This window comes from Muscardinus avellanarius, assembly GCF_963383645.1.
Source record: "Muscardinus avellanarius genome assembly, chromosome: 19".
Classification (NCBI taxonomy): domain Eukaryota; kingdom Metazoa; phylum Chordata; class Mammalia; order Rodentia; family Gliridae; genus Muscardinus; species Muscardinus avellanarius.
This window is the reverse complement of record NC_137805.1, coordinates 37,859,380-37,886,933: the sequence shown is the minus strand read 5'-3', so window position 1 is coordinate 37,886,933 and position 27,554 is coordinate 37,859,380. Positions and strand designations below refer to the sequence as shown.

Here is a 27,554-nt window from a genome sequence, read left to right as displayed (position 1 = left end):
CATGCATTTATGTTTGTATGTTGTACCAAAGACCAAGTCTTTGATAGTGCCTTTGCTTTTAACATGGTCTACTACTCTTCATTGTTTCCTGCTCAAACCTGAATTCACATATTTTTTCAAAGAGCCTTATTTTATTTTATTTTGTGCCTGTGGTATGGAACATCATATATCTAAGCTATACCCCCAGCCTTTTTTATTTTTTGTTTTGAAGCAAGGTTTTGCTAGGTTACTGAGGATCTCAGTAGGTTGCCAAGATTATCCTTGAACCTGTGATTCATCTGTCTCAGCTTCCCAAGTACTGGGATCATAGGTGTATACCAACATGCCTGGCTCCCTATTTTCTTAGTGAGAAATGTATTTTCTCCAAGTAGGGAGAGGGCTGTTTACTGTCACTGCGAGGGAGGTGTGGCCATGCCATGTGGGTGAGGCTTGTAGCTACCCTTGGAGACCAGAGTCCTTCTTGGTTTGGATAGAGGTGACCCAGAGCAGTGAAGAACGTGGCAGTGGATACTCTATGAGCTAGAGACAGCAGGACTTGAGCTCCAGTATACTGCCTTTGCCCCACAGTCATACCATGATCCCAGAGCCCAGAAAAGGAATGGGGATTCTGGCTCTAATGCAAGGCTGTTTAAAGAAAGCTATATTCCAGAGAATGTAGGTTTGAAGGAACTGGCCCCTGAGAAAGGAGGAAAGTCTAAGCAGAGATTCTAAGTGCCTACCGGGGACTCAACCCATGCTAGAGTCCCCAGACATAAAGCCCCATCCCTGTTTTGCCCTGCCCCAATCTTTTCCCTAACCTCACGGCTGAGAGCTACACTAGAATCCCTGCAAGTGGGCACTGATGTGGTACAAAGTCTGAGAAGTCTGGTAAGCACTGGGGCAAGAGCGGGGGCAGTAAGGAAGGGAGTACAGCAAAGGGCCACCACAGCAGGATGCAGCAGACTCCAGGTGGCCTGGCAGAGCAGGAGAGCCCTGGTCTGCGCCCAGGTGTTGCCTGTGGCCTAGCCCTGTGTGACAGAGGGCTTCCTTGCAATGAGAAAGCCCAGAGTTCAGCTTACTGGCCAAAATTTGTGTATCCTGAATTACCACGTTGTTCTTGGGGAAGGAGGAAGGGCAGAGTTGTTCTTCACTCTCATTCTCTGAGACTCAGCATTGACAGTCACTTCCGAGGACACACAAACTCCGACAAGGGAGGAGCATGTGGCTCGCTGGCAGGAGCCCAAGTACAAGGTCACCAGGCACTGGCGGCAGCACAGGCCCTGAGGTCCGTGCGCAGCAGGACCAGAGCACGAGTCTTTATGGTGCGGGAATGGTTCGTGCTTCCTCTTTCTGGTCAGGCTGTAGGGAAAGTGGCTAAGAAATCATTCAGCCATCGCCAGGAGGAGAAAATGGCATTTAGAGACAATAATCCAGATGCCCTGGGCATGTTCACCGCTACAAATCTAGGCCTGTTCTGTGGCAAGCAAAGGAAGTGTTTCCGTGTATATAGCATATACAATCATGCACATATAAAAGAATATGTCATGAAGTCACACTGATACTTTTAGTTTAAAACCTTCATTGAGGGCTGGGAATGTAGTTAAGTGTTAGAGCACCCGAAAAACATGTGTGAGACCCTGAGTTTGATCTCCAGCACTGCAAAAACACAAAACAAAAACCTCATCAACCTCACATCTGCACTTTTCAACCATATTAAAAAGATCAGCTCTCACCCGTACCAGTGTCATTATCTAGTTAATATCTATTTCTCAGTCAAAAAGCAAACAGTATCATTACAACTCACCCAAACCATCACTTAAAAAAAAATAATTTCTGCCTCCCCATACCACTTAGGCTTAAATATCCTGCTAAGTATGCATAGTCAAATCACAATGTTTTCCACACACACTTGAAAGAGTGTGTCTTTTTACTGCAGTGGTAGGGTTAGCAATCCTAAAACTATTTTCTGTGTAATCTAAGATTTAGCCATAGAGTAAATGTCCTGGGGGAAATAGGAGCAATAGTTTTCACTGTTGGAGAAAGAAGTGATAAATATGGGGAGGATGGGAGAAATAAAGTTTTAAGTTACTGTGAAGGGGGTACATGTGTGCACGCGTACACATGTATACTATGCACCCTGGTATAGAAATAGATATGGTTATGTACAGATATATGTATGCACATATGTATTCATACACATATACAAATGAACACGTTATGTAGCTCTGTGTGTGTGTGTGTGTGTGTGTGTGTGTGTGTGTGTGTGTGTGTGTGTTTTCCAGTGATGTACCCTGAGAGGGACTAAAAGCAGTATCATCTGCAGAACCAATGAACATACCTACTCCCAGATCTTGGTTTCTAAACAACCATTCTTCATATAACAGAGCCAAAGCGTGTTAAAGAAATGGCTAACTATAGATAGTGCTGGGTAGAAAAAGTATAAGATAAGCCAGAAACACATCACTGTGCCCCATGTAAGAAATATTCAAGGTATCATGACAGCTATGAAAATAACATTTGAAGTCTGAAAAGACTCCACTAAGTCTAAGACTATATGAACATCAAAATACAGACATAAGGACAATAATGGATTATAACCCACTGTACCAAAAAGAACTCATGAGTCTACACTGACATAAATAAATGGAGATGGGGTTCTTCCTTATAAGAGAATGCCAAGTAACAGGCATTAACAAGTGAGGGAGCTAGGGAATCACCATTTGTGACCATCACAGTGATGAAAGACTAAGGCAAAGGGAAGTTAAAACCCATGGGTGAAACTACGATGAGAAGCGGTACAGTGTCTAATTCTCTAAATTTTATTTTTTATTTATTTATTTATTTATTTATTTTTTTGGTGGTGGTACTGGGGTTCCTGGAAGCCCTTTTACCTCCGGGCTACACTCCCAGACCTATTTTTTATACTTTTTTATTTGGAAACAGGGTCTCATAAGCCAGCGCGCGCGGCTGGCTTCGAACCTGTGCGATCCTCCTGTCTCTGCCTCCTAAGCGCGGGGATTACAAGCATGCGCCACCACGCCCGGCCCCTAATTCTCTAAATTTTTTAATGAACTTCGATAGGAAAAATAACTTGTTCCTGATATGACATATTGAGAAGGATCAATCTGGTGACTGTACCAAACCTGAACTCAATTTTGAGGAAACACCGACAGTCCAAATTAACAGTTGGCTGCTATTTTTAAAAAAAAAAAAAAACTAAACGTCATAAAAGAAAAAGAAATATTGAGAAACTGATACAGATTAATGGAGGCTAAAGAGGTGACAACCAAATGTAACAAGTGACCCTGGACTGGATCCTGGCCTGGAAGAATGGCAGCTATAAAAGATCCGAAGTGACAGAATTTGAATATGGAGTATGCTCCATACTCTGTCTTCAATATTCTAGGTCCTCCCAAGTGCTGAAGGTGTGGTTCTCAGTGGGGGGATGCTACTGGGAAGTGGTGCAAACTTCAGAAGCTCGGCCCTTACTGGAGGAAGTAGGTCATGGGGGCATGCTTCTCTCTCCCTCTCTGCTTTTCAGCCACAACCACAAGGTGAGAAACTTTGCTTTACAACATGCTCCCTTTCCTGATGTCTGGCTTTGCCATAGGCCCAAGCGATCATGGACTGGAACCTTTGAAACTATGAGGGTTTATGAAAATAAAGTTATAAAACTATGAGGATTTATGATAATAAATGTATAAAATTGAGGAGTTTTGAAAACAAATCTTTCCCTCTTTAAGTTGGTTACCTCAGGTATTTTGTCACAGCCATGAAAAGCTGACTAAGACGTGCTGTCTATTTGATACACAGATTCAACTGTTTCATTTTGCTTTTTAATTTTAAGGATTGACTTTCCCACCATTAACTATATCACAATGAAGGGAGTAAAGAAGAAAGTAATTCAAGTAAGTAACTTTGAAAATGTCATTTTGATTATATACTATAATACTAAAGACTAAACAACCTATAAGAAAGATAGGCACATAGAGTTTTTTTTAGATAAATGCTAGCATATTTTTCTACTTTTTTTTTTTTTTTTTTTTGGTGGTACTGGGGATGGAACCCAGGGGCTTTCTACCTCCAGGCTACACTTCCAGACCTATTTTATATTTTATTTGGAAACAGGGTCTCTTAAGCTAGTTGAGGCTGGCTTTAAACCTGCATGATCCTCCTGTCCCAGCCTCCCAAGCACGGGGATTACAAACGTGTGCCACCATGCCCGACTTACACTTTTTTTTTTTAATTCAACAATATATCCAGAGATGATTCCACAGTAGTATTCAGAGAGATTCCTCTTTTTTTGTTGTTGGTACTGGAGATGAAACCCAGAGGCATTCTACCTCTGAGCTACACCCCCAGCACTATTTCTTATTCTTTATTTTTTTTTTTGAAACAGGGTCTCACTGATGCTGGGATTACAAGCGTGCGCCACCATGCCTGGCTTCTCATTCTCCTCTCAAAGCTAAATATATCATAATTTATTCAGTGTACTACTGCTGGATATGTGAGTTGTCTAGTCTGGCTGTTAAAATGAGTTGCCGACCTTCTTTCAGTATCTCTCATGGTTGGTAGCAAATTTCTATTGTTGGAAGAAGATTTGATGGATAACTCTGGCAAACAAAGAGAGTGATTAAAGTAAGTAATATGGTTTGTGAGATTTCGCAGGCAGGAACAATACATGGCCATTAAGTGCTGACACTAATTTTTTTCCTCTCTCATATGGGTGTGAGGGTAAATTACAAGAGGGAGTTGAAATGTTCTAAGCAGAGGTTTGTTTAACGGAGGCTGCAGATGCTGCTAACTGCCTTCATGGTATCCACAGCCCACAGCCCTATCAGGCTCACATCCAGAACTCTTTTATCTGATGGGGATGTGTTAATTGAAGCCACTTTCAGCCCCCTGGGAATGGTGAAGCTACACTGTCTTCACAAAGGAACTTAACGATCTGTGGGGATATCTGCAAAAGTTCTGCTTTCCTATAGAAAGCAACATACCTGCCGGCCTTCTTTTTCTGCCCTGAGGTTGAACCAAGAAGACGCAAACCCAATACAAACCCAATATACCGAGGATGGTAGAGCAGAAAGACAGAAGAAACAGGACTTTGAGGGAACTGTGGAGACACCTTATAGTCCTGTACCCACTCTGGACATCTGAGAAGAACACCAATTGGGGAGAATTAGTTCACAAGCAGCTCCACGACAACAGGAGACAAACACGGTTCTCCAAAGATGACCTGCTCGAAATGACCACAGGATTCCTGACACATTTATAAGACTAGCCACACTGGGTGTGGTGGCGCACGCTTGTAATCCCAGCATTCAGGAGGCCGAGATAGGAGGATTGCAGTTCACGGACAGCCTCAGCTACTTAGTGAGGCCCTTTGCAACTCTGTGAGACCCTGTTTTAAAATAAAGAATAAAAAATAGGGCAGGGGGACAGGGAGTGTAGCTTGGAGGTAGAATGTCCCTGGGTTCCATTCCCAGACCTGCAAAAAAAAAAAAAAAAAAAAAAAAAAAAAAGGCCAAGGGGAATACTCTGCACCAGCACCAGGACAGTAACTGCAATGAGGTGCAAATGAGGTGAGTCAGCTGCGGTGTAAATGCAGGAACCTCTGGAACCGGACACAACAGAGGGCAGTGGTGCTTAAAAAATACCAGAGGGACTCCAGATACTGGAGGGGAAACTCAGCAGAGCTGAAATGGAAGGGTAAGAGACGAAGAAGGCTGAGGTTGATTAATGGAGGAGCTACATCCAAATATGTGTAAAAGTAGGAATGTGGCCTGATTAGCCTGGACACTCACTGTTGGGAAGGGGGCTGGGGGTGGGGGTGGGAGAGGGCACCAAGCACAGTCTGAAGTGTGCCATTTTCAATTAAAAATTGAAGCCGGGCGTGGTGGCGCATGCTTGTAATCCCCGCGCTTGGGAGGCAGAGACAGGAGGATCGCGCAGGTTCGAAGCCAGCAGCGCGCTCTGGCTTAGGAGACCCTGTTTCCAAATAAAAATGTAAAAATAGGTCTGGGAGTGTAGCCCGCAGGTAGAAGGGCTTCCAGGAACCCAGTACCACCAAAACAAAACAAAACAAAACAAACAAACAAACAAAAACCTCACACCACCCTGGGAAAATTAAAATCCTCTAATGCTCTCTTGCAGGTTTTATAGGCTCATATTTGTTCTTTACTTTTTGATATCAGTGAGGTAAACAAAGGCCAAAGAAAAAGAGTGCTGATTTTCAGGAAAAAGAGACCTAGACCCAGTGACCATGAAGAAGAAAGGGGCTGGCTTTGCTGCCCCAACAGTGGCAGATCATACGCTGATCCAGCCTTCAATTCTCTGATGTCAGTCTGAGTCTGTAACTTGGCAAAACCTTTTGACTCCTAAACTACTCTTCAAATCATTACCTGAATTAAATATCAGAAGCACATTTCCTTCATACTTTGAAGTATATTTGATTCTTAATGAAAATTGGCATAATCACAGAATTTAAAAAACAGTGGTCCCATCCAAATATAACCACTTTTAGCATGCTGCTATTTCCCTGCCAGTTTCCTACATGCAAGTATTGTCTTGTAAGCTGAAGAACTTTCCATTCCTCCGGACACGCTAGAAGTTTGTGCCCACTGGCCACCTGCTCATGAAGAGGACCCAGGGGCTAGTGCACACTACGAACCAGGGAGACCAGACGGCAACGCCCCCAAGGCCCGTGGTTGGACCAGTGCTTCCCAGCTCCAGCTCTGTTCCTGGGGCAAGCTGTCACCCCTCTTCAGATGGAATGTCTTGGGAACCAGCACACAGATCTTGGCGCTGTGCTCTTTCTACTCTGTGACTAGGTCATCACTTTTCACTAGATTGCCGAGAGTCTCCCTACTTGCCAAGGCTGTCCCACAACTGGGCCTGTTACTTAAACGATTCAGATCTAGGCATGCAAAAGGGATACAATTTACTGGACTTCTCAGACTCTTAACAAGACAAAGGAAACAGTGCATGATATTCAAAGTTATGATTTTATGAAAACCTAGACTAAGACTCTAGCAAGTCTTAAACCTCAAATTTTATCCATAAAGCACAAGAAAACCCCAGCAAAATGATCAGAAGACTGAATGGACTTCTAATAATAATGAAAAAATGTCAGAGAAAATAAGGCTGTTTTTTGACTCTGCTGACTTTTCAGAAAATGGAACTCTGGTCTCCAGCTGTGGAAGCAGTCTATCTGCAGAACCACCTCATAGACTGCTAGAATTTGGGTCTGGAATGTCCTCTGCAGGTCTATGTGTTAAAGGCTTGGTCCTCAGCCTGGTTCTCATGAAAGCTATAGAACCTTTAAGAGATGGGCCCTTGGGAGGAAATTAGGTCTTCAGGGCATGCTCTTAAAATGGATACTGGGACTCTAGTCCCTTCCTGTCTCTCTCTGCTTCCCAGCCACCATGAGGGGAGTGGGTTGCTCCACGATATGCTCCTTTCATGATATGCCACCTGGCTACAGACCCAAAACAATAAGGCCAACTGATCATGGATCAGAAACTATAGGCCAAAACAAACCTGTCCTCTTTTTAAGTTGTTTATCTTGGGCCATTTGTTACAGTAACAGAAAGGTGACTAACATAGGGACTCAGGCCTACTTTGGCTGAGCCCAGCCTCCCCATCTTCACCTGCTTCACTTCAAGGCTCTGTGGGGTCCTCCCAGGGTCAGTGAGGAAGCATGGGCTGCCCTCACACTGACATTGCTTCCTCATGTGCCCTGACTAGGGACAACCACGAACCACTCCAGAACTTGCCAGGCTAATTGACACCAGGGTGAGAATACATTTCTTTTTCTTTAAATAATCTAAATTGAAAACTCTAGAGCTTTGCTAAAATTCACTAGGATGGAAATAAGACCCTATTCATGATGGGACTCTTTTCCCCATGGTCTGAATGTTTGTATAAGGTGGTATGTCCTATAACCCACTTCCAGATAAATGTATTATGACTAAATCCACTTTCCAAAGCCAGTAATCTTAAATAACCACAGGTGACTGAAAACTCTTATTAATTTATTAAAAAAATAGAGTGTGAATATATACACATGATGTGTGTGCTTAACACGAACTACTTTGCAAGAAGAGTCTTGGGGAAGCGTCTCAGTTTTTCTTTCTTTTAGGGTTAGAATCTTTTAAACAATATTCATGGTTGCTCTAGCTACAGTCTTGGGAACAACAGGACGGTCTTGGGTTCTAAGTCTCCGACTCTTTCCTAGTTTATATTTGCAGACCTTGGTGCAAAGGCAAAAGGCAAGGAGAGTAGAAAGGGGTGTGGGTGTGTGTGTGTGTGTGTGTGTGTGTGTGTGTGTGTGTGTGCGCGCGCGCGCGCGCATCTTTCTGTCAGCAGTCTCCAGGGGTGTGTGTGTGTGTGTGTGTGTGTATGTGTGTGTGTGTGTGTTTATGTGTGTGTGTGCATCTTTCTGTCAGCAGTCTCCAGGTGTGTGTGTGTGAGTGTGTGTGTGTATGTGTGTGTGCGCGCGCATCTTTCTGTCAGCAGTCTCCAGGGGTGTGTGTGTGTGTGTGTGTGTGTGTGTGTTTATGTGTGTGTGTGCATCTTTCTGTCAGCAGTCTCCAGGTGTGTGTGTGTGAGTGTGTGTGTGTATGTGTGTGTGCGCGCGCATCTTTCTGTCAGCAGTCTCCAGGTGTGTGTGTGTGAGTGTGTGTGTGTATGTGTGTGTGCGCGCGCATCTTTCTGTCAGCAGTCTCCAGGTGTGTGTGTGTGTGTGTGTGTGTGTGTGTGTGTGTGTGTGTATCTTTCTGTGAGCAGTCTCCAGCCCTGCTGCTCTTTCCCCATCACATCAGATAGTGAACAAAAACTCTGCTTCCTCTCTGTGGGAGACAAAGAACCCAGACTTCCTTTACAGACCACCAATCCCATTCCCCAACACCACTGCCCCATTTCTCTAGCCTTCATATAATAATCAAGAAAACAGAAACCAGAAAATCAATAACAGAGAAGCCAGTCTGGAAGACCATGAGTAGAAAAATTCTGAGTCTGACCTGGGCTGCCATCATCAGTGACTCCCCCTCTCACTACCCTTTTGCTATACTCAGATTCAAGCTACCACCCTGAATTATCTGTAGAGCTGGTCTTCTTTGTTTCTTAATTCAAGTTTAGGACTTGGAGAAATTAAAAAAACTAACTTAGCACACTAAAAAATTTCATACTTTCCAATTTCAGTTTGGACTTCACTGTTATTCCTTGATCCATCTCTTGCCAGCTCTCCAGTAGTATATATTAAAAACAGCAATTTCAAAGTTTCTCCCTTCTCCCTAGACCCCAATTCTGGGGAAGTGTCCCACTCTCTCCCTCTGGTTGCCACACATACAAACCACCTCAGGTGACATCTCCTTCTCCATCAGGTTTGACCATCCTCACTGTTTAGCACTGCACCTATTCAACTGGAATGTTTACACTTCACCAAGGAGAATCATGGTGATTTCAGTCTTTGTCTCTTGATCTTAAAACTCCAATTTCCTTCCTGGAGACCCCTTCAGGCATGTCCTGTTAACTTGGCTTCCAACTGGTCACTCAGCTTTGGTTTCTTATATTATCATTCTCCTACATATTATGTCTCTCAGTCAGATAAGCAACACAAAAGGAACAGAGAACTTTACAGCTGTCAGGGACTTAAAACATCATCTACTTGGCAGATGAACATCTGCAAAGGTCCTGACAACAAGTATTCTGGGTCTTGTGATGTATGAGGTCTCTGTTGCAACTACTCAACTTTAATATTATAACATAAAATTGACCATATATCACACACATCGGAATAGTCATGGCTGTATTTCAATAAAACTATTTTAAAAAATAGGTAATGGACAAAAAAGCATTCCCCAACACCACTGACCCATTTCTCTAATCTTCATATAATAATCAAGAAAACAGAAACCAGTAAATCAATAACAGAAAAGCCAGTCTGGAAGACCATAAGTACAAAGATTTCCCACCTGTTAATCTATATTATGATCCTACTTAGGTTCTTGATAGTGAGCTAATCAAATATTACCTTTTACTTATTATTATTTTGGTGTTGAACATATGGTATTCCTTTAAAAATTGGTTATTCATTATATCCAGCAACTCATTTTGATCCAAACATCCCCTCACCAAGAAAAAGCCTGATGGTTTCTTTGAAGCTGGATGTTGAATGTAGTACCACACAATTTGCTTTATGATAATATACCATGATTTCTTCCTGAGTTTAAGTCAACCATCACCAGTTTAATAATTTAAACTACTATTTTTGAACTAGTCGACTGCTTTCTTCAAACCATAGCTGATTTGGGAACTTATTCAATTAAAGAAGACAAAGCAGAACAACTCTGTGGGCGTGGAGGAAAGATGCTCAGACACCGCCAGCTCAGGGGTGTTTTCCTTGCAGCCCATCCCTTGCAGTATTCCCTAGGGTACGTCCTGAGCTGTGTAAAAACAGGAGCCGCAAAACTTCTTTTCATCAGTCATCTATTCTATGAAAAGGTTTTGAGCCACCTCCTCACATTCCCTACCTTACACTCACAACCCTACTGTTAACAAATACCCTGAGACACAGCACATGTAGAATGAAACTCATCACTGATGACATTAGTGTACATCTATATTTTAAATAGTCTTCTTGAGCTGGGCATGATGGTGCACACCTATAATCTCAGAATCTGGGAGGCTGAGACAAGAAAATTGCAGATTCAAGACCAGCCTCAGCAATTTAGTCTCAGCAACCTAGCAAAATACTGTTTCAAAATAATAATTTAAAAAAAAAAGGGCAAGGTGTGTAGCATGGGACTAGAATGTCCCTGGGTTCAATCTCTAGTATCAATCAATCAATCAATCAATCAGTAAATAAAGTTTTGAAAAGTTCGAATCTTTTTTTGGCTGATTCACTGCTCAGTCTGGTTAGAATGTCATTGTGTTTACTTGAAAACAGGTTTGATGAAGAACTCCAAACCAGGTTCTGCCCTTTTCTTCTTTTTTATGTTTACTTTAAGAAAACTATTTTTTCTGTAACTTTTTTGTGTATGATTCGAGGGATTAAACCCCAGAGCATTCTATCTTTGAGCTATACCTACAGCCCAAATAAATATATATATATATATGTATGTATGTATTGGTGGTACTGGGGTTCCTGGAAACCTTTCTACTTCCGGGCTACCTCCCAGACCTATTTTATACTTTTTAAAATTTGGAACCAGGGTCTCTTAAGCCAGTGTGGCTGGCTTTGAACCTGCGCAATCCTCCTGTCTCTGCCTCCTAAGCGCGGGGATTACAAGCGTGCGCCACCACTCCCGGCGTCCTTTTATATTTTGAAATAGGATCTAAATTACTATGTGTTGGCCTTAAACCTGAGACCGCTTTCCAAGCACTGGGATTAGAGGAGTGTGCTACCATACTCATCTGCAATAAATTTTTTTAAAGCCATTTTTTGTTTAGTTTGGTTAAAACCAGAAAATAGGATCTCCAAAGTCACTTAACTGGGCACATGTAAACTGCAGTCAGCTGCAGTAAGTAGGGGGCAAATGGACCAATGGGGGCGCCATCACCCCCACACCAAGACCTTCCTGCCTCTTCAAGTTACCTGTGTACTACACATAACATGTGACTACCTAACAAACTGAGAGGAGGTGTCACATATCATCATGTCTGATGATGATAACAATACTGATAATAGTATCTCTAGCCTACATTTGGAGGCATCATTTGGTTTAAAGCAGAAAGTCAGAACTACTCTCTGGAATTGGTAGGAAAGGTTGACATTTACTTTTTTCTTTTGGTTCTGGAGACTGAATCCAGAGGCATTCTACCTCTGAAACACCCCTAGCCCTATTTTACTTCTTTTACTTGGAGACAAGGTCTTGCTAAATTGCTGAGAGCCTCACTAAATGGTAGAGGATTCAAACCTGTAATCCTCCTGTCTTAGCCTCTCACGTACTGGGATTACAGGCGTGCATCAATCACCATCTACTTTTCATTTGGTTTATCCCCTGATGAAGGCAGACATTCTATAGCCAAGCCAGACCCTATCGCGCTGTTCTGGGATTCAGGACAGCTATCATAAAGAGCAATCATCCTAATGGTTACCTGCAAGTCATTTTGTGGGTTCCAGTCAGAATCAAATATGATGCAGGTATCAGCAGCTGTGAGATTGATCCCCAGGCCGCCCGCTCTGGTGCACAGAAGAAAGACAAAGCGGTCTGAATCTGGCTTACAGAACCGGTCGATGGCTGCCTGGCGCAGGTTTCCCCGTACTCGCCCATCAATTCGCTCATAGGTGTATCTGAGGGGACCCAAACGAATGAAAGCCCAGGTGTTAATCATGACTTCAACAGAGAACAGCAAACAATGCAGGAAGCTGGGAACTGATGGCCTTAAATCCTTCATTTCTAAATTTGGACCCAATGACAGAAGTCTAGGAGGGATACCATTCCCTACTTACGAAGCAGAGCAGACTCTTAAAGCTGCATTGTAATGTCCCACCCCTCAAATAAATAAAAACCAGCTGCAAACCAAGGAGTACTAGAAGAATTATAAACACAAAAATATCACTCCCCAATAAGTTGCCCAGGCAACTTATTCTCAAGAATTTCTGTTTATATTTGCAGTAGAGCTAATTATAAGACCAGGAAAAGCAATTAAGAACCTCAACTATTAACTTTCAGCAATGCTCCTAACAAGGACCCAAAGTTCATGTTCGTCTCCACCTGCTCAGAGTACCTGAAAGCAGTAGGAGGACTGTACGCCAGGTAGTCCACTCAGGCGTGGCTAATCATGACCACCCTACCCTTTCCACAAGGCTTTAGAAGTACAAGCACAACCTCAAAGTTGACAGCTAAAATCTAGGTATTCTGCATAATATATTGCCAAGCAGGAAGGGAAACATGACAGGAAAGATTTCTGAGGTGTGCTGGGGAAGGGAGACTGGAGAATATACACAGGAAAGTAAGGTAAGAGAGTCAAGCTGAGTATCAGGAAGACTGCACAAACTTATGTAGATAATTAAGAAGTGAAGGGACAGCATAGCAGGGTTAAGAGTAAGAGAAAAGAGTAAAACTGTTATGGGGCGAGTTCAATACTGACTGCTTAGAGAGAAAACAACAAAGGTCATTTACAGGAGAGAACATGAAATCACAGAAGTAAGATATGGTGGTAATCTTGTCCTTTTTTATTATATTCTTTTTATTGTCTTATTTACCCCAATCAGCAAGAAATGAATCAACAAGAGGAATGTTACTGTGGGCCCAATTTTGACAACAAGCAAAACTACCTGGTTACAGAGAAAAGAACCAAGTCCTCCCAGACCCAACAAAAGTAAAAAAACAAAAAACAAAACAAAACAAAATCTTGGCAAAAATCTTATCTGTAGCTGAGACTTTTGGAAATCGGATTTCTAAAATTTAAGTAAGTAGATGGTAAAAAGACAGACATTGTAGGGATAGAATACTCTGTGTGGAGATGGCTTTAGAAAACTATATTTGAGCCGGATGTGGTGGCACATGCTTGTAATCTCAGTACTTATGAGGCCAAGACAGGAGAATCACAGGTTCGCCGCCAGCATCAGCAACTTAGTGAGATCCTGTTTAAAAATAAAGAATAAAAAATAGGAATGTGGGTGTAGCTTGGAGGTCGAATGCCCCTGGGTTCAGTCTCTACTATCACGGAAGGAAGGAAGGAAGGAAGCTAGGAAGGAATCCATGTTTGGCAAAATAACCCCAACCTTTTTTTTGTGTGTGTGGGTCTGGGGATGGAATCCAGGGGCATTCGACGTCCAAGCTACACTCCCTGCCTATTTTTTATTCTTTATTTTGAAACAGGGTCTCACTAAGTTACGGAGGGCCTCAATGAGTAGCTGAGGCTGCCCGCGAACAGCAATCATCCTGTCTCAGCCTCCTGAATGCTGGGATTACAAGCGTGCGTCCCCACGCTCTGCTTCTAACCCCAACTTCTTAAAGAAACGAATAAGCCATGTAAAGAAACCAACCAAGGAAATACACATTAAAAAAACCTGACCAAAATTCACAAGAGCCAAACGAGGGAACCAACAGATGAATGGATTAAAAAAATGTGATATCTCTCTCTCTCTCTCTCTCTCTCTCTCTCTCTCTCTCTCTCTCTCTCTCTCTCTCTCTCACACACACACACACACACACACACACACACACACACACTGGAATTTTATTCAGCCATAAAAAAGAACAAAATTATCTCACTTGCAGGAAAATGGAACTAGAGAATATTATGATATGGGAGATCAGCCAGTCTCAGAGAATCAAGGGTCATGTGCTTTCTTTCATATGTGGAAGCTAGAGAGAAAATGTGGAACAAAAGAGGCTTCAGATAAACTGGGAGAGAAAGCAGTAGAATAGAAGGAGACAGGGACAGGGGTGGGGGGCCTGGAGGGGAAACAAAGGAGGCTTGATGAAGGAAACAGTTCAAATAGTGCTCTGCCATGCCTGAAGGTGACGCGCTCACTCTTGCTAATGGATGGGGAGGACCCAGAGGACACACGCAACGCTGTGTGCATGCATGTCGGTATTACTTTAAACCTCACTATGACTGTAATTACAATGACCAATAAAAGTGTGTCTCAAAAACCTGACCAACTCAGACAACAGGAGGGACACACATAAAACAAAGAAACAAGTCTGAAAAGGCAGCCTTTCTTTTACAAAGCCAGAATGGGAGCTTTTCTGTAAGTATGGTTATGGTTATTTTTGTTCTTTTTTTAGTTAGCATATACTCAAGGACAGTCTTCCACTAAGGACTATAGTAGCAAATGAAGTGGGTGGCAGTGACAGACGTGTCTTGAAGGCAAACCAAAAAGATTTTGTGTCGTAAGATGAAGGCCAAGAATTAGAGGTCTGCATCCTGCAGACTTCATTCGCTAATAACCACAATAGTAATTCTCAAGTGTCCACTGTGTGCCAGACATTGTGGCACATGCTTGACATGCACCACCACATTTAATTTTCACCAGAATCTTATGAGGTAATTTCTATTATCGTCCCCATTTTACACTTGAGGGAACTTAAAAATAAGACAAAATGAAGGGAAAAAATAGAAGCACAACATCTTGCTCAGTCGCCTGTCTGGTAACTGAGTGGAAGCCAGATGCATTTGATGAATGGCTTTTCACACAGTACCCTACATTTCAGTGCAGTAGGGGACAGAAAGGTTCTCTTAAAAACTTAGAAGAGAAATTAAAGACAAATACGGGACACCAATTAAGTTTGGAAACTTGTAATTCTAACAGAATGTGGAAGCAGAAACTATTACCTAAATAAAAACAGCATGATACTAGCACAAAAACAGATACACAGACCAATGGGGCAGAATAGAAGACCCAGAAACAAGTCCACACACTTTTAGCCAATTGATTTTTGACAAAGGGGACAAAAACATACACTGGAGAAAAGATAGCCTCTTCAACAAATGGTGTTGGCAAAACTAGTTAACCATATGCAGAAAACTGGATATTAATCTCACTTTCTCACCCTGCACAAGAGTCAATTCAAGATGGATCAAAGACTTGGAAATCAAATCAGAGACCTTGAAGCTCCTTGAAGAGGATATAGGTCCAACACTGCAACACATAGGCACAGAAAAACACTTTCTCAACAAGACCCCAAAGGCACAACAAATTAAAATGCGAATCAAAACTGAAGAGCTTTTGTTCAGCAAAGGAAACTGTCAAGAACCTCAACCGAGAGCCAACAGAATGGAAGAAGACTTTTGCCACCTACACCTCCGATAGAGGACTAATATCTAAAGTATATAGAGAACTCAAGAAACTCAACACTAAGAAAACAAAGCATCCAATAACAAAATGGGCAAGTGAACTAAATAGACACTTCACGAAAGAAGAAATTCAAATGGCCAATAAATGCATGAAAAAATGTTCAACATCATTGGCAATCAGAGAGATGCAAATCAAAACTACCCTGAGATTTCACCTAACTCCAACTACAATGGCAATCATTCAAAACACAAACAACAACAAATGCTGGCGAGGATGTGGAGAAGTGAGAACTCTAAGACATTGTTGGTGGGATTGCAAATTAGTGCAACCACTTTGGAAAACAGTATGGAGAATCCCCAGAAGAATGGGAACAAATCTACCATTCAATCCAGCAACACCACTTCTGGGTATCTACCCAAAAGAAAAGAAACCAAACTACCAAACTAATGCATGTGTATCTATGTTCATAGCTGCACAATTCACCATAGCCAAACTATGGAACCAGCCAAGATGTCCATCAACAGATGAATGGATTACAAAACTGTGGGATATGTACACAATGGAATTTTACTCAGCCATCAAAAGAAACTCAATTACATAATTTTCAGGGAAATGGATGGAACTGGAGGACATTATGCTAAGTGAGATTAGTCAGTCACAAAAAATAAGAAATCAGATGCTTTCCCTAATATGTGAAAGCTAGGGAGAAATGGGTCATAGGAGGAACTCTAGATGAAAAAAGAAATCCTATGGAGGAGCAAACAAGACAACCTAAAGGAGGGGATGGAAGGGGGGAAGAAGGAAATTCTCTAAAACACACAATGTACTTAAATATATCGAAGCCAACCACTAAGCCAAGCAAGGGAAGGAGGGATGAGGAGGGAATGGGGTGGGAATTGGGTAGGGGTTAAATCGGTGATGTATACATGTCTGTACACACAAGTTTTTTTTTTACCCAAATATGATGTATGAATATAATGCACCAATAAAAAAAGAAACTATTATCTAGGTGTCAGAACAATTTTGATAAATCAATGCTCTAAGGATCTGTGACGGTTTGGCTATGTAAGTAAGGTAGCAGAAGCAGCAGAGGGTCTGCAGAGAGAAGAAAGGGTTGTGATTCAGTTAAACAATACACAGTCCCCACCCAATCCATGCGGCAGATCAATGTTGCAGATACCCCTGGTCGTCAGAGGAGCTACAGACTCACGGGTCAGAGTGAGGCTGGGAACGGGCATAGCCTTTGGGGAGGAGAGATCAATAAACAGTGATGATGCAGCTGGGCCTCTACGTAGGAAGAAAAATTTCCTACAAAATCAGCTAAGTGTTTTGCCAGCTATGATGTAACAACAGTTTTAAGAAATGGGACTTGCACAGACTGGTTTGGAACAATAATTCTCACTCCTATTACTTGTTTAGTTTGGGGGAAGTACTCTCAAGGAACAGGACTAAAAATGGAATCATCTGAGTTCTCTGAACAATTCCCCGCACCCCTCACTTCTGGGCCAGATCCTCTGGCGATGCCCTCATTCCTGCATGAAAGTCTGGCATGAAACTAAATAGGAACAAAACCAAACTGACAGCTGGAGAGGCAAAGAGGCCCAAGAACAAAGAAAACCTTGAGGGCTAATAAGGCTGAACGAAGGACTCAGACACCATAAAATTTTCCACATGAAACTTCAGCACAACTAACCCTCTGCAACAACTATATTTAGCATGAGATCCCTAGGAGTTGATGTGGTTCATCAAACTGTAACTCTGAGTCACTGTCAAATCTCAACAAGAAGCAGGTGGCACCCTGGAAAAACCTCTGTGGGCCTGGACAGTGCGGAGAGGAGGGAAGTGACACAATTTTGGCACAAGAAATATTGACCTCAGAAAGCCTGGAGGGAAATAAATAATTTTCTTGTCTCCCAGCAATAACCAGCTGGAAAACAGAGGGACGGAGGAGAGAAAGAATGAATATGAATACATCACATTCACAGTGGCCACAAACATTTAACATGCTTAGGACTAAATTCAATAAGAAATATGCAGAATTAGTAACACAACACTGGGATCTATAATGTTTTGGTCAGCGCTATTTCTGTAACACTGGCAGAAGTTTCAGCACAAGGTAAGTATTTCATATTTATTGACCAATAAGAGCAACAGGTCAGGAGTCTCAGGAGATACGACCCTGAGAAGATGGTGTACTGAAAAATAACAAGAGGAGATTTGTTTGTTTTTGTGGCACTAGAGATTGAACCCAGAGGTGCTTTACCACTGAGCTATATACCCCCAAGCTTTAATAATTTTTTTGTTTTTAAATTTTGAGATGGGGTCTTGCTAAGTTGTCCAGGATGACCAACAAGAGGAGATTTAAGAGTAAAGTTTGCAGTTGAACTCTTAAGTATACAGAAAAATAAGCAATAAAATAAAGATTTTTCTTTAACTTCAGAGAAATAAAGCTTTGCAAGAAGGAAAAAGTAACCATTATATTACAAGGTTGAGCTACAATTCAACTAAGTCACAATAAACCCAGAATATAAGTCGGGCATGGTGGCGCATATGATCTCGTTGAAAGGTGGGAAGACTTTTTAAAGCTTTTTTTTTTTTTTTGCAGTACTGGGGATGGAGTCCAGGGGCATTCTACCTCCAAGCTACACCCACAGCCCTATTTTTTTATTTATTTATTTATTATTATTATTATTATTATTATTATTATTATATTTATTTTGAGACAGGGTGTCACTGAGTTACAAAAGACCTCACTAAGTAGCTGAGGCTGTCTGTGAACCACGATCCTCCTGTCTCAGCCTCCCAAATGCTGGGATTATAAGGGTGTGCTACTACCACTGTCAGCTCAACCATATTAATTCAAGCATTTAAACTTAAAGTTAGCCGGGCGTGGTGGCGCACGCTTGTAATCCTCACGCTTGGGAGGCCGAGACAGGAGGATCGCGCAGGTTCGAAGCCAGCCTTGGTGGCTTAAGAGACCCTGTCTCCAAATAAAATATAAAATAGGTCTGGGAGTATAGCCCAGAGGTAGAAAGCCTCTGGGTTCCACCCCCAGTACCACCAAAAAAAAAAAAAAAAAAAAACACCAAAAAACCAAAAAACCAAACAACAACAACAACAACAACAACAACAAAAAAAAAATTAAGTTAGGCACAGTGCATATTCTTTTTTTTTTGGGGGGGGTGCTGGGAATTGAACCTAAGGACACTGTATCTCTGAACTACACCCCAGACCTTTTTGTTTTTTATTTAAAATAGTTTTGCTAATTGCTGAGGGTCTCACTAAGTTGTTGCTAAGGCTGGCCTTAACCCCGTGATCCTTCTGTCTCACCCTCCCAAGTACTAGGAACAAAAATTTGACAATTATAAAATTTAGAACTTCTAAAAATAAAATATGTAAAAAATGTCCACAAAGAAAATTAAAAGGCAAAAACAACACTGCGGAATGTGTTTGCAACATAGACACATATTTTTGGTCCCAGGGTATGAACGCAGGACCACTTTATCACTGAACTACATACATCCCCAGATTTTTTTTTATTTGAGACTTGGTCTAACTAAGTCACTTGGGCTGGCCCTGAACTTGTGACTCTCCTACCTCAGCTTTCCTGAGTGACACCCCCTGCCCTATTTTTAAGTTTTTTTTTTAAACTGGGTCTTACTTAGTTGCGAAGGGCCTCACTAAGTAGCTAAGGCTGTCTGCGAACTGCGATCCTCCAGTGTGAGCCTTCCAAATGCTGGGATTACAAGTGTGTGCCATCATGCCCAGCTCCCATCATATTCTTAAATAAACAATTCTTATAAATTAATAAACAAAATGTTAAAGAAAGATAGGACAAGAGGAAGAACATGAATAAGCAATCCATAATTCCAAAAATACAAATAGCTAATAAACATGAAAAAAATCCATTTTCATTAGTAATCAGAAATACAAATTAAAGCAAGAGGCCATAATTTTGACTTAGTGAATTAATAAAGATTAAGAGACAATAAAGGCCAGGTGTGATGGGGCATGCTAGTAATCCCAGTACTTGGGAGGCTGAGACAGGAGGATCTCAGGTTTGTGGCCAGCCTTAGCTACTTAGTGAGGTTCTCCAAAACCTAGTGAGACCCTGTTTCAAAATAAATAAAAAAATTGGATTGGGGGGTGTAGCTCAGAGGTAGAATGCCCCTGGGTTTCAATCTCAGTACTGAAAAAAACAAAAATCAGACAAAATAAGTACTGATCAGAAGATTAAAAAAAAAAAAAAAAAGGATTCTCATACAGAGTTAAAATCACACACGGAAAATAGTCTTACTAGAGGACATTTTGGAAGTATATATCAAATGTCTTTAAAATATACATTGGAATTTATCCAAAGGAATTAACTGGAAACATTTACAATGATCAAACAGGGTTAATTAGTCACAGAATCCCTCAAAATGCCAAATAACTACAAACAACCTATAAGAATATTATATAGATCATCAAAATTTTGTTGTAGACAAATATTTTGTAGTATATCAAGGAAAACTGTAAGTTATAGCTAGGCCCTGTGGTTCATGCATGTAATCCCTGCTATTTGGGAGGCTGAGGCAGGAGGACAACAGCTCGAGGCCAGCCTGGGCAACTTAGTGAGACCCTGTCACAAAGAAGTAAAAAGGGTTGGGGACAGTAGTGCCCTGGGGGGTTCAATCCCAATACCAAATAAATAAATAATTCAGTAGAATGTAGACTGTTATCACAACTGAAACAAGTAAACAATAAAACTAAACACACATATATGCAGAGAAAAAAGATGAAAAAGATAAACTCCCAAGCATAAATAGAGAGTTCTACAAGTGGTAGTATTACATATGTTTCTATACTTTCAAGAGAAACCATATTACTTAATTAGAAGGAAAAATTGCAATAATGACAGAAAAAAAGTAGCATAAAAGCTAAAGACTTTTGTACTTAACAAAAATCTGTAAATTACAGTGTAAATTACAGAGCCATATATTTTTTTGAACAGTAAGATATTTATAAAAACTCATGCTTTTGGCAATGAGTTCCTAATCTACAGTGAATTTAAAAACTATAAAACTAAAACACAAACAAAAAACCCTATAAAATTGCTTTGCCAGTTTTGATTTAGTACCTTCATCCAAGAAAAAGGATCACATATCTTTCAATAATTCTTTACAAATAAATGTCTACTATGGAGCTCTGAAGAATTATTGTCTAATCAGACTCTAAAGAATATTTATGTAAGATTAAATGTCAACATACCCACAGCAAAATGTGTCGTTTTTTAAAGACTTTTTGATAAAGTACACGTAATATATAAGGGCAAATAGAAACTTAGAGAACTAAAACATCTGTTAAGATACCTGAGATTTGCTATGATTTTACTGTTTGAAAACAGACTCTGTTTCAAAATAAAAGAATAAAATAGGGTTGGGGGTATAGCTCAGAGATAGAATGTCCCTAGATTCAATCTTCCTTACCCCATGCCCCACAGGTAAATCTGTAAAACCCATTTGTTTCAGATCACTGATGTATCATAGTTTCTAAACATCTAAGGTATGATGCATGATGCAACAAACATAGTTCCCACACAGAATCCAAATAACCCATGCAACAACACAGACATTTTGCCTGCATGTATAATGAAATTCAGGTTCAAGGAATTACAGGAATACAAACAAGAAAATAAATTGGGATGCTATAGCTAGTGTGTCGTATAACCTTAGAAGGTTTGCTGAGAAAGGATATAATCAGTTGTCAGCTTGTATACTTTCAAAAACTTAATGTAGTGATGCCTTCTGGGATGTATTTCTCTCATCATTACTAAGCAACAAAAATGTAAACATATATTTTCTTAAATTTATTTGAAACAAATTCTCACTAAGTTGTGGAGGGCCTCACTAGGTAGCTGAGGCAGCCTCCTTTAGGATTAGAAGTGTACACTTGTAATTACAAGCATACCATGTCCACTTTATTATTTTCTTTATCTTTTCTAATGTTATTTTAATTTTGTTTCTTCTGCCTTAAGTGAATACAAATAAACATTTAGAATTTTTCTTAAGCAAAACAAGGACTCTACATTATAGGTTATGAATTCCACTCCAGAAAAGTTCAACGTAAGTGTACTTGGTGATACAATTAACCTTGAATTTTTTTTTTTTTTTTTTTTTTTTTGGTACTGTGGATGGAACCCTTCTACCTCCGGGCTACAGGGTCTCTTAAGCCAGCGTGGCTGGCTTTGAACCTGTGCGATCCTATCTCCGCCTCCCAAGCGCAGGGATTATAAGCATGCGCCACCACGCCCGGCAACCTTGAATTTAATCAATCTTTAAGAGGAGATTCCTTTTTTCCATATTAAATTTTTTTTTGTTAAAATATAATATCTGAATGAATAAAAAAGACATCAAAAAAAGGAACTGTCCACCGTGTTGGCTGCACAGCTGTGACATGAACCTCACCTTCTCTGGATGAGATAGTCTTCCAGGATATCAAGGCAGCGCACCATCTGGGAGAAGATGAGCACTTTGTGGCCTCCTGCGATGAGCTTCGGGAGCAGCTTGTCAATCAGCACCAACTTCCCCGCTGCCTGAATCATGGCCTGCAGCTGGAAGTCAGGGGCATCAGGGCTGTGCGTCTTCCGGAAATCCTCTAAAATTTTTTCCTCTGCCCCTGAAAAGGAATGGAACAAAGTCATTTAACAGAACATTTTTACAACAAACTATTCTTTGAACACAATGTAAGAAAGCTGGTGTGTTTTACAGATCTTGGGGAAAATAAAACGAATTATTAGGTCCTGGACCAACAGTCCAGTGAGCGGATGCTGGGGTGAGTTCCTGGCCACTGTGATAGGAGGGCCACTCTGTAGAGAATGAAGGTAAGCTTTGCTTTCCTGGAAATTTTCCCCAAGCAGAAAGGGATTGAGATGTCCGGTCCTGTGCCAACTCACCTACCTACAAGTTGACAAAAAAGCCTTCACACCTCATCACAAGGCTAGCTCAGCTTTTCTAACGAGTATATAAGGGCAGCCAAGTGTTGAGATGTCCACCTCTGTCAGGCAGGGGAACTGAAGAGGCAGAGAAATGGTATTGTCTGTGTATTTATTAGCTAGCTTGCTTAGGCAAATCCATCAACTACTCTGAGTCTCAGTTTTTTCTTTTTCTTTTTTCTTTTCTTTTCTTTTTTTTTTTTTTTTTTTGCCGGTCTGGGGATGGAACCCAGGGGGATTCGACCTCCGAGCCACAAACCTTCTGCCCTATTTTTTTATTCTTTATTTTACACCGGGTCTCACTGAGTTGCAGAGGGCCTCACTAAGTAGCTGAGGCTGTCTGCGAACCACGATCCTCCAGTCTCAGCCTCCTGAATGCTGGGAGTACAAGCGTGCGCCACCACGCTCGGCTGAGTCTCAGTTTTCTACTGGGTAAAAAGGTGAGAGTCAGTACATATTAGCATGTAATGAGAAAAGATACAAGGCACCTTTGACTATCTTCGGCTGCACCCACTTACTACCTGCGTCCAGACTCACCATTGATCAGGTAGGGATGGTTACAGCACTTCCTCAGTTCCATCATGGTGTTGATGAGATTAGGCATGTTGTGTTGATTCGCCCCCTTGGTCAAGAAGGAAAAGTTTTTCTCCAGGATGGCACGGTAGTACTTTTTCTGGATATTGGTAAGTTCTACCTCAATGATAGTCTCTTGCTTGGGAGCAAGGTTCTTTTCCACATCATCTTTCAGGCGCCGAAGCATCATTGGTTTTAAAATAGACTGCAGTTTCTTTACCTGTTCAGGGAAATCATATCTATTTACCTGCACCAATCCTGACTGAATGATTACTGGGTTTTCCAATATTCACTACAATCTCTCAAACATCTAGTCAGAGTACTGTGGTAACAGACTAAAATGAAGATCATGACTGATCCGGGAAAATAGAGAGTTTATAATAATACAAGAAGGGAAAAAAAGAGATCTGGTCCCAATTCACAATTAAATTACCAAGAACCTACCCATATGGTCATCTCATAACACAGAAAGAGGAAAAGACAGTATCAATTCTCTAGGATGGAGAAGACAAATCTCCTTTGCTCTTTCTCTAAAACACACATGTCCAGGAATTAACTGAATAATATTTCAAGTCTTGTTGGGAAGTGCAGATGATACATTGTAAAGGGAAGACACAGATGATGAGAGAACAAAATAAGTAGAGACAATCTGGAAATTGAGTTTTCCTATGCCTTTTAAATGCCATCATCCGCCGGGCGTGGTGGCGCACGCTTGTAATCCCCGTGCTTGGGAGGTGGAGACAGGAGGATCGCGCAGGTTTGAAGCCAGCGGCACTGGCGTAAGCGACCCTGTTTTAAAAATATAAAATAGGTCTGGGAGTGTGGCCCGGAGGTAGAAGGGCTTCCAGGAACCCCAGTACCACCAAAAAAAAAAAAAAAAAAAAAAAAAAAAACCATCATCAGCATACATGTTTGGGAGTAGCAGTGTATAAAAAATTAACATCGTATTGTGATCTCTCTCATTTCATCTTAGCAGCTGCTTCAGCAGGGCCCTTCAAGCCGGGTGGTGTCCTTTGCTATGATCTATTTTCTTCCCAACATTCCAGGCTTGAACAGAGATCTCCATTCACATGCCTGCACCAGCAAGGTGACCTGTTCCCTCTCCCCGTAAGAATACGAGGGGGAAGGCGTTCAAAGTCAAAGCACCTGAGTTAACTGGCTCCAAACATTACAGTGGTACAATTAACCCTGATAGGAGAATAAAACAGGGGGAAATGAACGTGTAAAAGAAATCCAGTTTTAAGTAAAAACAAAACAAAACAAAACAAAAAATGCTGGTCAAAAAAATTCTAAAAGGAGTGGAACCTGCAGTGGAAATCTTGCTGAAGAAGTACAGCATGAACAACAGAGAGTAACCGAGGAAGGTTACTTATGAGAGCAGGCTTTAGATAGTGAGAATGTGCTTTTGCGAATAGCTGCTTTCTAGAACTTTGATTTACCGCGTGTTTCAAAGAAGCAGAGGGTTGAATGTTAGCTACTAGAGACTAGGGTGGGGTAGGGGGGTGCTGATCAAAGGAAGTCAAATTTCACTTAGCTAGGAGCAACAAATTCAAAACTTCTATTGCACATGGTGATGAGGTGTACTTCTGAAGGTCACTAAGGGAGAGAATTTTGTGTGTTTTTACCACAAAAAATAAGTAGGTGAAGCAATACATATGTCAACTAGCTCTGTTTAGCCACTCTACCATGTACACATATTTCAAGACATCTTGTTAAGGCAATTTTTATTTGTCAATTAAAAATAAAATTTTTAAATTAAAAAATAGCCATTTGATGCCATTTCTACGGTTTTCTTCTAACTATCCCCAATCTTAAACCTGTCTTGTAGAGACAATGATTTTACCAATCAAGGGTACTTAGGAATCTAGTCCCCCAAATGGGCAAAGAACTACTATGTAGAGCCCAAAGAGAAAAGACACAGCTAGCTCACTGTTAAAGAAAGGGACAATGTCAATCTGTCACATGCTGGGTCAGCTTTTGACTTTCGCCTGGTTCATACCTTGAATCAAGGTATAATCATATGCTATATGCCAGTCACTGTGCTGGTCACTATAACAACTCTGGAGAACATGTGGGCCTTGTCCTCAAGGAGACCATTGTCTAGGAAGAAGAAAAAGTGCCTAACACAAATTAAGTGCAATGGGAGAAGAGGATGCATTTTCAATGGTCCAAAAATGGACAAAGGGTTGGAGCTGTCTTTAGAGGATCAACAGGCAGCGCAAACATAGAGGTGAGGGATTACATTTGATTATTTGCTGCTGTTCTCCAAGTCTGACACATATCACAAGTAGAAAGAAACAGACTGGAAACCCAGAGTGTACTCCTGACATCTTTTGTTGAAATTCCCAGACCTTTTCAGTTCCTGAATTTCCTACTCAACCCACATTCACACCATGGTTAGATTAGCTTAGCAGTACTATTCATGTCATTCCTGTAATAAGGCCTTGCATGGCTTCTCTGTTACCTACCGATCCTTCAGCTTGCCTTTTAAGATCTTCCCACAATACACCCTGTTTCACACACCTTGTTTTCAGCTCAACTGGAAGACTTTTCACTACTTAATAAATTCCATGGCTCTGATTATGCTGGGCTTTTTTTGTATGCAAAGTAGCCACCTCTTCTCTCTCCACCTGTTGAACTTACCCCCCACCATGCATTCTTAAATTGTACTCTCTCCCTGACATCTTTCATTATTTCCCTCCTTTTAAGTTCCCATCTCAAGCCGAGCATGGTGGCACACACTTAATATCCCAGCCCTTGGGAGGCTGAGACAGGAGGATTGCACAGGTTTGAAGCCAGCCTCAGACACTTAGTGAGGCTCTCAGCAACTTATTGAGACTCTGTTTCCAAATAAAGTAATAAGGTATAAAAAAAAAAATAGGTCTGGGAGTATAGCCCGGAGGTAGAAAAAGCCCCTGGGTTCCACCCTCAGTAACACACACACACACACACACACACACACACACACACACACACAATAAATAAATAAATAAATAAATAAAGTTCCCATCTCTGTTATTTATTCCTGTTATGACATTTAAACTCATCTGGTTTATTTTTACAATTTCTAGTAGATATTTCTACCCATAGTACATAGATTTTTATTAGTACTGGTTGTTTTAAGTTAGCTTTGAGTATAGCAATCATAATGAGGACTATACCTCAAAGGCTAAGGAAATACAGTTGATCCAGACAAAACTGGACTTAACTACTCTAGATATGTGACTGCCTATTTCCTCCTATGACTGTGTTGTAATCAAGAAGACAGGCCTGGGATATGCCACAGATTATGTAGGAGAGAGGAGGATGGATGAGGGAAAGAGAAGAAAGTGCCATGTCCCTGAGGCCAGAGCTATGAGCAAGGTCACTAAATGCACGAGGGCAGCGCACACTCAGTGAAGCAGGAGGCCTGCTATGCTAACATCCGATGTCTGGGATGCTGACTCACCTCTCCTTGTAGCAGTAAGGATTGCTAGTAATCAAGTGGTCCTCCCCAACATAAGTAAAACACAAAACAAAGCTCATTTTATCAGAGATGCAAGAACATGCTAAATCCTGTCCCCATAATGACTCGCTCTTTCCTTAATATGAAGGTAACCACATACGTTAACCATCACAACCTCCCTCAATCCCTTAGGCCCCTTGTTACCTGTTCCTCTGTTTTTAAATCTCCAAACTCCTCTAAGAAAGCAGTCTCTGAAGGAAACTGTGATGGCTCCAGAAAATTTAGCAAACTGAAGAGCTCTTCCACAGAGTTCTGCAAAGGTGTTCCAGTGAGCAGCACTTTATGTTCCTGCACAAATTAAAAGTACAAAATGCAAAGCATCTGAGCCACTCAAACACTACACTATAGTGAGGAAAATCAAGTCAGGGCATTCTGTGCTCAATTTGGGGTAATTCTATGCTATTTTAATAAAAAGATAGGGTGCCAAAACTTCATAAGGGTAGTCACTGAATGGATCAACTTTTCTTTCACATCACTGACTCCAGAAATAATTCCATGTTAACTAAAACATTTGTTCACTTGAAATGACTGTTTTACAATTATTGTGTGTCCAGTCACTGTTCCAAAACAATAATACTAAAAGGCCACCATCTTTGGTATCAGTTCATTCAGGACCTAGAAACAAACCAAAATAGGTGACATGTGCAGGCCACAAATTTCATATTTAAGATTTCCCTGAATCCCTCTGGGAATCAATCTGTGGCAAAAGAACTACAGACAAGTAAGCGACAAGGCTAAGGAACACTTCTGCCACTCTGAGTAGAAGGAAC

General features: G+C 41.2%; 1 protein-coding gene across 1 annotated transcript in view; it reads right to left on the bottom strand.

Annotated features, from left to right (window-relative positions):
• Positions 1–27,554, bottom strand: part of CHD6 (chromodomain helicase DNA binding protein 6) — a gene marked incomplete at both ends in the record, with an annotated part of 132,868 nt that overhangs the window by 44,096 nt on the left and 61,218 nt on the right. The window contains 4 exons of the mRNA XM_080716506.1: positions 12,079–12,274; positions 22,180–22,390; positions 23,244–23,499; positions 26,929–27,072. Of these exons, the coding sequence (XP_080572632.1) occupies positions 12,079–12,274; positions 22,180–22,390; positions 23,244–23,499; positions 26,929–27,072 (807 nt within the window). The remainder of the gene's footprint in view (positions 1–12,078; positions 12,275–22,179; positions 22,391–23,243; positions 23,500–26,928; positions 27,073–27,554) is intronic.